The sequence below is a fragment of the Salvelinus alpinus genome, chromosome 29 (assembly GCF_045679555.1).
Source record: "Salvelinus alpinus chromosome 29, SLU_Salpinus.1, whole genome shotgun sequence".
In the NCBI taxonomy this organism is placed as follows: Eukaryota; Metazoa; Chordata; class Actinopteri; order Salmoniformes; family Salmonidae; genus Salvelinus; species Salvelinus alpinus.
Window position 1 is genome coordinate 23,683,656 of NC_092114.1, and position 13,133 is coordinate 23,696,788.

The following is a 13,133-nucleotide window of genomic DNA, read 5'->3' on the forward strand; positions in this document are numbered from 1 at the left end:
TGATGCCATGGGGCTTGGCACATTTAAAGAACAATTCCACCCCAAAACTATATTTTGGTATTGTTGATATAGTCGCAAAATGTTGTGCATGTCAGCAATCAACTTTCAAAATACATTAATACTGCCGGTATGATGCAAATCTAGTGATTTAGGAACTGGCAGGTATAAGTCAGTGAGGCGACTGGGAGAGAACCGGGTCTGGGTAAGGACCCTCGTTCTTCTCAAAGTGTTGACAGTACTCCGGAGATAGCGAATTGTAGTTAACAGCTGTTTAAACACAGTGATATTTTCTCTGTGGTCAATAAGAGAAAGCCCAATTAGGTAGTAAAACAGTGCAGTGCTAAAGTGCACGGTGAGTTTGCCAGAAAAGTAGCCTTGAGTCGATGTGGAGCCATTTGGCAAGGAAGGAGGCTGCCTGAGTTTCTGGGAGAAACAGGAGCTCTATGGGCAAGGCCCAAACACTGGTGTTCCTCACATTTATGGACAGACAGGGTTTATGATATGAGAAGTGTCAAATTTAGGTCACAACTTATGAGAAGGTGAAGGAGAATTTCTGAAATATATTACCCGTCGCCTCTGCTCAGTGTACGTTCACAGTTAGGGTGCTGAAATTGGACGGCGCAGTTTTCCGTAGTACAAAAATCCTGATTTGGGACTTGGAGTCGGACTTTGTTCAACCTAGTTGCATGCTCATTTTTCAGGTTGCTTTTTTCTCCATTACATACACTCTGTTTGTTCATCTTGTAGTGAAAATATTTTGAGAGCGTTTCACCTTCATTCCCCCGAGCCATCCCCTGAAATACATACTCTGGAAGAGCAACCCGGGGCCCCACCTCAGGGATTTCCCTGTGGCTGCAGCTAAAATGGCATGCTATTCCCTATATAGTTTACTACTTTTGACTTGTCTGAAATGACATTTGAAAAATGAAAATGGTATTGAAATGGCATTTCAGATGCAGGCCAGGTCTCTCAGGCTGTGGGCAGGGCAGGCAGCATCTCTTCTTGTTTGGGAGACTGAGTGAAAACCGCCCGTCTTCAGTCTGAAGAGCTGTGTGCCAGTATGAAAGTATTTTTAGCAGTGACAGTGAGGTAGCTACTAGTGTTTCACTTGTCTGGACAGTGTATGGTTGAGTAACAGCAGCACACTGTCTGTCAAAGGGCTTTGCCTCCAGGTAACCCCTCCACCTCCATGGTTTGGCAGTGGGAGGAAGGGGGGCGAGAGAGAGGGGAAGGAGGAAGAGGGTAGAGGAATGGAGTGGAGGGGAATGGAGTGGAGGGGGCACATAATCAAAGGAAAACAGAAGTATCACTACTCCTGCACCTCCACAACCAACCTGGATGACGGTCCAGTCGCTGAAAAAGAAGCTAAAAAAGCTGAACTTATTCAACGTTTATTTTAGCAGTAACCCGATTTTACTTACTTTATGTAATTTGTTATTCTTCCTCGTTTACCCTGTCCTGCCGCATGAATCGCTGGAGATTGTTTTCGGTGGCGTGTGTCCATCTGGTTTCCAAGTTCTTTCTGGATAATACTCTTACCACCTGTTCCATCTCCACATACGTTTGGTCTACGACGCTACGCTTAGCTTAGCCTTAGTCCTATGTTGAGGAGAGTTTATCAAACCGCAATTTCACTGTAAAACACAGGGGCTGCACAAAATGGGTCCCCACAAAAACCTAATAGTGTTGGTGATTAATGTGTGAAACAAATGTCCGTTTTCTTTAATCAAGAAGGAATCACAAATATAGGAAGGAGTTGGCAACACCCAGGGCCCTAGTTGAAGCCTGTGACTGAAACACTCTGGGCCCTAGTTGAAGCCTGTGACTGAAACACTCTGGGCCCTAGTTGAAGCCTGTGACTGAAACACTCTGGGCCCTAGTTGAAGCATGTTACTGAAACACTCTGGGCCCTAGTTGAAGCATGTTACTGAAACACTCTGGGCCCTAGTTGAAGCATGTTACTGAAACACTCTGGGCCCTAGTTGAAGCATGTAACTGAGTCCCAGAGTTGTTGTTGGTCAGCTCACGAGGTCAGGAAAACCCCTAATTATTCCATTGACACTCCTTTCACAACTCCTGGCATTCTGAACTGCCTCAACATCCTTTCAGTTGTGGAAGACCATCGCCTAAGTGAAGACCTGCCACTGCTAGAACCCACAGTTGCTTTAGTTTTGATATTAAGGCGTTTTTGAGATTCTCTTTGTAATGAAAAACGCTAAACAGAATAAAGTAGCATGATACATGCAGACTCAGTGCGTTCTGTTCGTACTAGATACACATAGTTCAATATCGAATTTCACACCGCTTTCTGTTCACATATGATGATGAACACTTATGTCATCAAAGCCAAAGAGTCCGACCAGTCTCTCTCCTGGAATCCAGCCTCTCTCAAGGTTTCAAGTTCGTTCGGAGAGCATTAACGTTCAGGTGATGGTCAATGTGCTATTAGCGGATCAAGCCCAATATTTACTTCCTGGTCATCAGTTTCAACAATTAAAGCTCCAAAGTGAACCAGGGTACTACTAAGTACAGTAGAAAGTGTCATTTCCAGCTCCTGCAGAAGCCAAGAGAAATAGGTGTGGAGAGCAATGGTGAAAGGAGAGTTTTGCGGCTCTCCTTCCTTGTCTATGGTTGCGTTTCAAATGGCACCCTGCGGGCCCTGTTCAGAAGTAGTGCACTCGGAAAGTATTCAGACCCCTTCCCTTTCTCCACATTATGTTACAGCCTTTTCCTCATCAATCTACACACATTAATCCATTATGACAAAGTGAAAACAGGTTTTTAATCATTTTTGCAAAATAAATAACAGAAATACCTTACTTATTCAGACCCTTTGCTATGAGACTTGTTTCTACAACTTGATTGGAGTTCACCTGTGGTAAATTCAATTGATTGGACATGATTTGGAAAGGCACACACCTGTCTATATAAAGGTCCCACAGTTGACAGTGCATGTCAGAGCAAAAACCAAGCCATGAGGTCGAAGGTATTGTCTGTAGAGCTCCGAGACAGGATTGTGCCAAGGCACAGATCTGGGGAAGGGTATCAAAACATGTCTGCAGCGTTGAATGTCCCCAAGAACACAGTGGCCTCCATCATTCTCAAATGGAAGAAATTTGGAACCACCAAGAATCTTCCTAGAGCTGGCCGCACGGCCAAACTGAACAATCATTGGAGAAGGGCCTTGGCCAGGGAGGTGACCAAGAACCCAGAGTTCCTCTGTTTAGATGGGAGAACCTTCCAGAAGGACAACCATCCTTGCAGCGCTCCGCAAATCATGCCTTTATGGTGGAGTGACCAGACGGAAGGCACTCCTCTGTAAAAGGCACATGAGAGCCCGCTTGGAGTTTGCCAAAAGGCACCTAAAGGACTCTCAGACCATGAGAAACAGGATTCTCTGGTCTGATGAAACCAAGATTGAACTCTTTTCCCTGAATGCCAAGCGTCATGTCTGGAGGAAACCTGGCACCATCCGTACGGTGAAGCATGCTGTGAGGATGTTTTTCAGCGGCAGGGACTGGGAGACCAGTCAGGATTGAGGGAAAGATGAACGGAGCCAAGTACAGAGAGATCCTTGATGAAAACCTGCTCCAGAGCGCTCAGGACCTCAGACTGGGGCAAAGGTTCCCCTTCCAACAGGACAACAACGCTAAGCACACAACCAAGTCAACGCAGGAGCGGCTTCTGGACAAGTCTCTGAATGTCCTTGAGTGGCCCAGCCAGAGCCCGGACTTGAACCCGATCAAACATCTCTGGAGAGACCTGAAAATAGCTGTGCAGCGACGCTCCCCATCCAACCTGACAGAGCTTGAGAGGATCTGTAGAGAAGAATGGGAGAAACTCCCCAAATACAGGTGTGCCAAGCTTGTAGTGTCATACCCAAGAAGACTCAAGGCTGTAATCGCTGCCAAAGGTGCTTCAGCAAAGTACTGAGTAAATGGTTTGAATACTTATGTAAATGGTATATTGCCGTAAATTGGCAAAAATGTCTAACGACCTGTTTTTGCTTTGTTATTATGAGGTATTGTGTGTAGATTGACGAGGGGGAAAAACCTATTCATTACATTTTAGAATAAGGCTGTAATGTAACAAAATTTAAGGGGTCTGAATACTTTCCAAATGCACTGTATAGGGAATACGGTTCCATTTGGGACGAACCCTACCGCCTACGCTCTTCCGGATGAGACCCTAGTAGGATTGAGGTGTTCAGAGTCCTCTGGTAGTCAAGCAAAGCCCTAGTGGAAATATTAAATGTTTTTACTATGATAGGTGCCATATTTAGAGTGCTTCAGAGAGGAAGCACAGCACTATATTATCTACTATAGACCTTTGAGGTAGATTCCATGAACCTGGAGAATGTGCTGATATTATTCAAACTAATCCTTCATATATCTCAGGTGGAATGTTTTTTTTACTTCAAGCTTGTAGTTGGGGTCAAGCAAATACACACCGGTAAGATAAAATACCTTCGTAGATGTCCACAAGAGGGTGACATATTACAACCAATGGCTAAAAACACTGACTCCTTTTATGTCTGTGAACGTTATTGCAGAGCAGTCAAAAAAGATAAATAAATGTGTATTGTAGATATATCATAGAAGTTTAAAATAGTATAGTGCCTTGGCAAAGGTAGGTTGTATAAATACAATCTGAGAGAGTAGTTTGTTGAGTGGAATCCTCACCTCAGTTTCTTTTCCATTTTACTTGCTAGGCCGTATGCAAATCAGTATTCATCTAAGCAATTATACAAAATAAAAGGCTAATGCATTATGGCCCAGTATCACTTAAGCTAGAACAACTATCTCTCCTTGGCCCAAGTATGCAGTGCTGAAACTAAATTGGCCTGGATGTTGAGCCATGAGCTATTGATATATCACTTACACTTATGAAGTGTCTCTTCCTCAAGCTGGGCTCTCCAGCAGGAATAACTAAGTCAATTTAATAGACTCCTTAATTGTTTTCAGCCCTGTATTAATCTGGGCCAGGGCCATGGGCGATGTCCCAAATGGCAGCTTCTTTTGACCAGAGCCCAATGGTCCCTGGATAAAAGTAGTGCACTAAAAAGGGAATAGGGTGCCATTTGGGCCATTGCCCATGTTTTCCTATTGTCATGCATTCCTAATGAGCTGGTCTCACAAGTCATCGCTCGCCCCTCTGGCCAGACTTGTCTAAGTTTGATTAATACAATTTGAAATCATCCCTCTATTTAGCTCAACTTTGGCTTAGAGTATGAGATGATTCGTGGAAGGAAAATATGTGGAGTTGTGAAGCACTGAATGCACTGTTATAGCCTGACTAAATGCCTACAGTACTGCAGCTAGAGCAAGGAGTTATGAGCTACAAAATATTATACTCCAGCATGTAAGAGTGGAACAATCGATTATTAGCAAAGGGTTCCATTCATGTAAAAGCAAAGAGAACCCCCTCAACATTATATTTTAGAATTTGTTTGTACTGTAACATTCATGTTGCCATGGAGAAGGTTCCAAATGCATTGTCATCATTTCAGACAGTTCACACCTTTTGTGTGGGCGTGGTTATAGCAAAAAATTACAAAGATGAATATCAAATATCTGTCATGCATAAAATGATTTAATAGGGAGCATAATCTGAGATGCACAGGAAAAGAGATGCAGCCATTAGGAGAACAAGTGGATTGAAGTTATATACTGTACTTTAGTATGAGTGCAACTGGCACGAGAGTAAAGGACTCTGGGAAGTCGCTTCATGAGAGGACCATAGAGTGTCGAGAGAATGGCTACCTTCTCTCTGGCAAGAAGATTGGAACAGGTGCTTTCTCCAAGGTCTACCTGGGGTACGCTACCCCAAATAAGATCAGTAAGAACTACAAGCTGGCCAATGACCTGAGGAGCAAGAACCACAATATGGTAAAGTACTGTTTTTCTACCACATTGTTACCACGGTAAATCATTTTAAAAGGCATTCTCAACTTCATTTAATGTGCATAACATTAGCACTTTTTTATATCCAAACCTTATATTTGCTGGACATGTGTTATAACAATAGTATCTAGCTAAGACTAGCACTGCAGTGACACTTTAATAACAACCTTGCTGTAATCTTTATGAACTGTGTGGATGAGGACATTCACCCATACAACCATAAATTGTTCAGGTGGCTATCAAAATCATCTCTATCAACGAGGCTCCCCTAGAATACTCCAAGAAATTCCTACACAGAGAGATATATGCTCTGAACGCCACGTACAGACACCCAGGGGTGGTGAGTGTTGTTAAGGTATCAAACACCAAAAACTTCAGATTGATATGCATTACCATTCAAAAGTATGGACACCTACTCATTCAAGGGTTTTTCTTTATTTTTACTATTTTCTACATTGTAGAATAATAGTGAAGACATCAAACCTATGAAATAGCACATATGGAATAATGTAGTAACCAAAAAAGTGTTAAACAAATCTACATATATTTTATATTTGAGATTCTTCAAAGTAGCCACCCTTTGCCTTGATGACAGATTTGCACACTATTGGCATTCTCTCAACCAGCGTCATGAGGTAGTCACCTGGAATGCATTTCAATTAACAGGTGGGCCTTGTTAAAAGTTCATTTGTGGAATTTCTTTCCTTCTTAATGCGTTTCAGTTAATCAGTTGTGTTGTGACAAGGTAGGGGTGGTATACAGAAGATAACCCTATTTGGTAAAATACCAAATCCATATTATGACAAGAACAGCTCAAATAAGCAAAGAGAAGTGACAGTCCATCATTACATTAAGACATGAAGGTCAATCAATGCGGAAAATATCAAGAACTTTGAACATTTCTTTAAGTGCAGTTGCAAAAAACATCAAGCGCTATGATGAAACTGGCTCTCATGAGGACTGCCACAGGAGAGGAGGACCCGGAGTTACCTCTGCTGCAGAGGATAAGTTCATTAGAGTTGCCAGCCTCAGAAATTGCAGGCCAAATAAATGCTTCACAGAGTTCAAGTAGCAAACAAATCTCAACATCAATTGTTCAGAGGAGACTGTGTGGGTCGAATTGCTGCAAAGAAACCACTACTAAAGGACACCAATATGAAGAAGAGACTTGCTGGGGCCAAGAAACATGAGCAATGGACATTAGACCACTGGAAATCTGTCCTTTGGTCTGATGAATCCAAATGTGCGATTTTTGGTTCCAACCGCTGTGTCTTTGTGAGACGCAGAGTAGGTGAACAGATGATCTCCGCTTGTGTGGTTCCCACCGTGAAGCATGGAGGAGGAGGTATGATGGTGCTATACTGGTGACACTGTCTTTGATTTATTTAGAATTCAAGGCACACTTAACCAGCATGGCTACCACAGCATTCTGCAGCGATGCGCCATCCCACCTGGTTTGTGCTTAGTGGGACTATCATTTGTTTTTCAACAGGACAATCACCCAACACATCTCCAGGCTGTGTAAGGGCTATTTGACCAAGAAGAAGAGTGATGGATCAGATGACCTGGCCTCCACAATCACCCGACCTCAACCCAATTGAGATGGTTTGGGATGAGTTGGACCGCAGAGTGAAGGAAAAGCAGCCAACAAGTGCTCAGCAAATGTGGGAACTCCTTCAAGACTGTTGGAAAAGCATTCCAGGTGAAGCTGGTTGAGAGAATGCCAAGAGTGTGCAAAGCTGTCATCAAGGCAAAGGGTGGCTACTTTGAAGAATCTAAAATACATTTTGATTTGTTTAGCACTTATTCGGTTACTACATGATTCCATATGTGTTATTTCATAGTGTTGATGTCTTCACTATTATTCTACAATGTAGAAAATAGTAAAAATAAAGAAAAATCCTTGAATGATTAGATGTGTCCAAACTTTTGACTGATACTGTACATTACCATTCAAAAGTTTGGGGTCACTTAGAAATGTCCTTGTTTTTGAAAGAAAAGCAAATTTTTTGTCCATTAAATAACATCAAATTGATCGAAAATACAGTGCAGACATTGTTAATGTTGTAAATGACTATTGTAGCTGGAAACGGCAGATTTTTTATGGAATATCTACATAGGGGTGCAGAGGCCCATTATCAGCAACCATCACTCCTGTGTTCCAAAGGCACGTTGTGTTAGCTAATCCAAGTTGATCATTTTAAAAGGTTAATTGATCATTAGAAAACCCTTTTGCAATTGTGTTAGCACAGCTGAAAACTGTTGTCCAGATTAAAGAAGCAATAAAACTGTCCTTCTTTAGACTAGTTGAGTATCTCCATTGAACATGCCTTTTAGTCCAGGAATAGGCCTAATCTGGCTCTGGGAAACTGGCCCTTAGACACCTAAATGGTTTTGCAAGAACGTTTTGATGTGATGTCAAGCATGCACCTGCATCCAGAGTGTGTACCATAGAATGTGTACCATAGAAATAGAATCATTAGGTAAATAGATTATATTTATGTGGTGGGTACTCTACTTTTGAACAGGTCCAGCTGTATGACATGTTCCGTTCACTGAAGCGGTTCTATCTGATTCTGGAGCTGGCTCTGAGAGGAGACCTTTTAGAACACATCAACGCCGTGTCCCATAGCAAGGGCAGCCCGGGCCTCAGTGAAGAGGAGGCTCGCAGGCTCTTCAAACAGATAGTCAATGCTGTCATGCACTGTCACAACAACCACATAGTACACAGGTAACACCTCACTGTCTGCCATAACAACCACATAGTACACAGGCAACACCTCACTGTCTGCCATAACAACCACATAGTACACAGGCAACACCTCACTGTCTGCCATAACAACCACATAGTACACAGGTAACACCTCACTGTCTGCCATAACAACCACATAGTACACAGGTAACACCTCACTGTCTGCCATAACAACCACATAGTACACAGGTAACACCTCACTGTCTGCCATAACAACCACATAGTACACAGGTAACACCTCACTGTCTGCCATAACAACCACATAGTACACAGATAACACCTCACTGTCTGCCATAACAACCACATAGTACACAGGTAACACCTCACTGTCTGCCATAACAACCACATAGTACACAGGTAACACCTCACTGTCACAACAACCACATAGTACACAGGTAACACCTCACTGTCTGCCATAACAACCACATAGTACACAGGTAACACCTCACTGTCTGCCATAACAACCACATAGTGCATGACTGCTACAACAATCACATATCGTAGTTTACAGGTAATACCACAGCAACCAAACACAGGTCATCAAGCACTGTTGCAGGTAATGTCAATATGTCTTGCATTCACCATGACGATGTCCTTTTCCTGTTCAGAGACCTGAAATGTGAAAACATACTGTTGGACGAGCAAGGATTTGTGAAATTGACTGGTAAAATAACCATGCACTCCAATAACCACCTCACCAGACAGGTTTTTTAAATCTAGCCTATGGTAAAACCATGTGCATCACTGACTCTGTGTGTGTGTGTGTGTGTGTGTGTGTGTGTGTGTGCGCGCTGTGCCTGGCAGACTTTGGCTTTGCCAACCACTACACAGACAGGAGTGCTCTGATGAACACCTTCTGTGGTTCCGTGGCCTACACTGCCCCAGAGATCCTACTGTCTCGCAAATACAACGGAGAACAAGCTGACCTGTGGAGCCTGTGAGTCATCAGACACACATTCCATCCAAAATGGCACCCTATTCCCTATTTAGTGCTCTGCTTTTGACCATGGGCCCTGGTATAAAGTAGTGCACTATATGGATTAGGGAGTCATTTGGGACACAACCTCGACACAAGTCTCACACTTCATTAAATAGCTATATGAGTTTCATTCCACAACTTCTACAGAACAACTTTTCTCATTGGTCCAAGTGCATCTGCATACTAATTGCTTACTGTATAAACTGACAGTCATGTTATCAATAAATCACACTGTCAAGGGGGCATCACATATCCCAACTGTGATAGTTTTGAACACAACTGTGTCTTCTGTGTACTGGAAGTTGGCCGTGTCTCTCCCCTCCATCTCCAGAGGGGTGATTCTGTATGCCATGGTCACAGGGAAGCTGCCCTACCATGAGAAGCACCCACGCAAACTGGTCCAACTCATCAGGAAAGAGCTGCCGTTCCACCACCCAGTTTCTTCAGGTATTCTGCCAGCAATGAACAGGGGCCATAGTCATAAAGCATAAAGCAAAACGGTTTGCCTTGGAAAGAAAGCGTACCCAAACGCATTCCAGCCCAGCTTCAAAAAAATAAATGCCTTCATCAATTTCTGAAATGTGCATCTGTATGATTATTATAGAACAATAGTAATACAAAGTGGATTCTTTGGGGGGGATGTGTGCCTGTCTTTACTTGTTGACATGTGTATTCATTTAAAGTCAATAAAAATACTTTTGACATAAAAAGATCCAGTCCTAATGTTCCCTGGCTGTCTGTGCCCCTCCAGGCTGCCAGGACCTGATTAAGAAGCTGTTAGAGTGGCAGCCCGCTGCCCGCCTGCCCCTGGACCAGGTCAACACACACCAGTGGATGATGCCATCCACGACCGGCCTGCTCTACAAGCTGCGTGCCACCAGGAGCGACATCACCCACAAGAACAAAGCCCTGGACAAGAAGCTTAAAGACGGTGAGATGTTCCCTCTGTCACTCCATAAATGGTGCCCTATTTTCTATATACAGTGGCAAGAAAAATTGTGAACCCTTTGGAATTACCTGGACTTCTGCATAAATTGGTCATAACATTTGATCTGATCTTCATCAAAGTCACAACAATAGACAGTCTGCTTAAACTAATAACACACAAACAATTATATGTTTTCACGTCTTTATTGAACACACTGTGTAAACATTCACAGTGCAGGGTGGAAAAAGTATGTGAACCCTTGGTTTTAATAACTGGTTGACCCTACTTTGGCAGCAATAACCTCAATCAAACGTTTTCTGTAGTTGCGGATCAGACGGTCAGGAGGAATTTTGGACCATTCCTCTTTACAAAACTGTTTCAGTTCAGCAATATTCTTGTAATGTCTGGTGTGAACTGCTCTCTTGAGGTCATGCCACAGCATCTCAATCGGGTTGAGGTCAGGACTCTGACTGGGCCACTCCAGAAGGCGTATTTCCTTCTGTTGAAGCCATTCTGTTGTTGATTTACTTCTGTGTTTTCGGCCGTTGTCCTGTTGCATCACCCAGCTTCTGTTGAGTTTCATTTGGAGGACAGATAGCCTTACATTCTCCTGCAAAATGTCTTGATAAACTTCAATTCATTTTTCCGTCGATGATAGCAAGCTGTCCAGGCCCTGAGGCAGCAAAGCAGCTCCAAACCACGATGCTCCCTCCACCATACTTTATAGTTGGAGGTTTTTATGTTGGTGTGCTCCTTCGTAACGACTCAACTTTAGTTTCATCTGTCCACAGAATATTTTGCCAGTAGCGCTGTGGAACATCCAGATGCTCTTTTGCAAACTTCAGACGTGTAGCAATGGGTTTTTTTTTGGACAGGAGTGGCTTCTTCCGTGAACACCATTCTTATTTAGTGTTTTACGTATCATAGACTCGTCAGAGATGTTGCAGAGATTTCTAAGTCTTTAGCTGACACTCTAAGATTCTTAACCTTATTAAGCATTCTGCGCTGTGATCTTGCAGTCATCTTTGCAGGACGGCCACTCCTAGCGAGAGTAGCAACAGTGCTGAACTTTCTCCATTTATAGACAATTTGTCTTACCGTGGACTGATGAACATGAAGGCTTTTAGAGATACTTTTGTAACCATTTTTAGCTTTATGCAAGTCAACAATTCTTAATCTTGGGTCTTCTGAGATTTATTTTGTTCAAGGCATGGTTCTCATCAGGCAATGCTTCTTGTGAATAGCAAACTGAAATTTTGTGAGTGTTTTTTATAGGGCAAGGCAGCTCTAATCAACATCTCCAATCTCATCTCAATGATTGTACTCCAGGTTAGCTGACTCCTGACAGCTAAGTCATTAGCCTCGGGGTTCACATACTTTATCCAAAAATACAATCGTGTGTGTTATTAGTTTAAGCAGACTGTGTGCCTGTTGTTGTGACTTAGATGAAGATCAGATCTAATTTTATGACCAGTTTATGCAGAAATACAAAGGGTTCACATACTTTTCTTGCCACTGTAGTGCACTACTTCCCTAAGGCCTCTGGTCAAAGGTAGTGCACTATATAGGGAATAGGATGCCATTTGGAATGGACTCTTAGTCCTGTTCTTTCAAGCAAGTTAACACCATAATTATTTTAGATGGCATGACATTTTTGTAAATTACTATTATACATCATGTAAGGTAGATATCTAGCAGTATGTGAAATACTACTACTACGGTTCTTTGTCTATATAAACCAGCTTCAGCAGGTAGCCTAGCGGTTAAGAACATGGGCTAGTAACCGAAAGGTCACTGGTTTGAATCCCCGAGCCGACTAGGTGAAAAATCTGTCACTGTGCCCTTGAGCAAGGCACTCAACCCTAATTGCTCCTTCGCAAACTCGGTCCTGGGACCCGCCTTGGGCATCAAGCTTTGATTATTTGAATCGGCTGTGTAGTGCTAAAGCAAAAAACAAAACGTGCACGGGGGCCCCGGACAGAGTTTTAGAAACCCTTTTCTACAAGACTAAAATGTTATAAAGTCAGTCTACCTAGCATGTTGAAATACAGAGCCGACTGGATGTGTTATAAAGTCAGTCTACCTGGCATGTTGAAATACAGAGCCGACTGGATGTGTAACAGGCCGCTCCTGCCACTCGGGCCCTGGCACCCCCACCCGTTCATCCTTCAGACACACCAGCCTGCCTGAGAGGCCCCAGCAAACTGTAGTGGCCCCCCACTACCGCCCTGGGGCCAGCAGCGCAGGCTGCCATCGCCGTGAACCGCCACAGGAGAAGAGAGAGGAGCCGCCCTGCCCCAAGCCCCCCTTGGTGTCCCCCTGTCGGCTCCTGATGAGACCCACCCAAAGCCAGAGCACCAACACCAACCGTCTCTTCGTGACCCGGCCCCGGCCGCCCTTCGCCCCAAAGCCCTTCCACAACCTCCCCAACTTCAGGAAGCCTGGCTCGGCCAACAGGCAGCTGCATAGCCCCTCAGGCAAGCTGACAGCAGCCGCACCCCCAACCACCTTCTGAGGTGTTCTACTCCTCGGTACTAGCCTAGGGGGATGCTAACCATGGACTTCTTCCAT

At 43.6% G+C, this 13,133-nt stretch overlaps 1 protein-coding gene across 1 annotated transcript; it reads left to right on the forward strand.

Annotated features, from left to right (window-relative positions):
- Positions 1-5,681: 5,681 nt before the first annotated feature.
- Positions 5,682-13,077, forward strand: LOC139558888 (testis-specific serine/threonine-protein kinase 5-like). Its single transcript, XM_071374401.1, has 6 exons — positions 5,682-5,888; positions 6,136-6,243; positions 8,432-8,626; positions 9,937-10,081; positions 10,386-10,565; positions 12,686-13,077. Exons 1-6 carry the CDS (start codon positions 5,682-5,684, stop codon positions 13,075-13,077), a joined length of 1,227 nt encoding a protein of 408 aa, XP_071230502.1.
- The last annotated feature ends 56 nt before the right edge of the window (positions 13,078-13,133 follow it).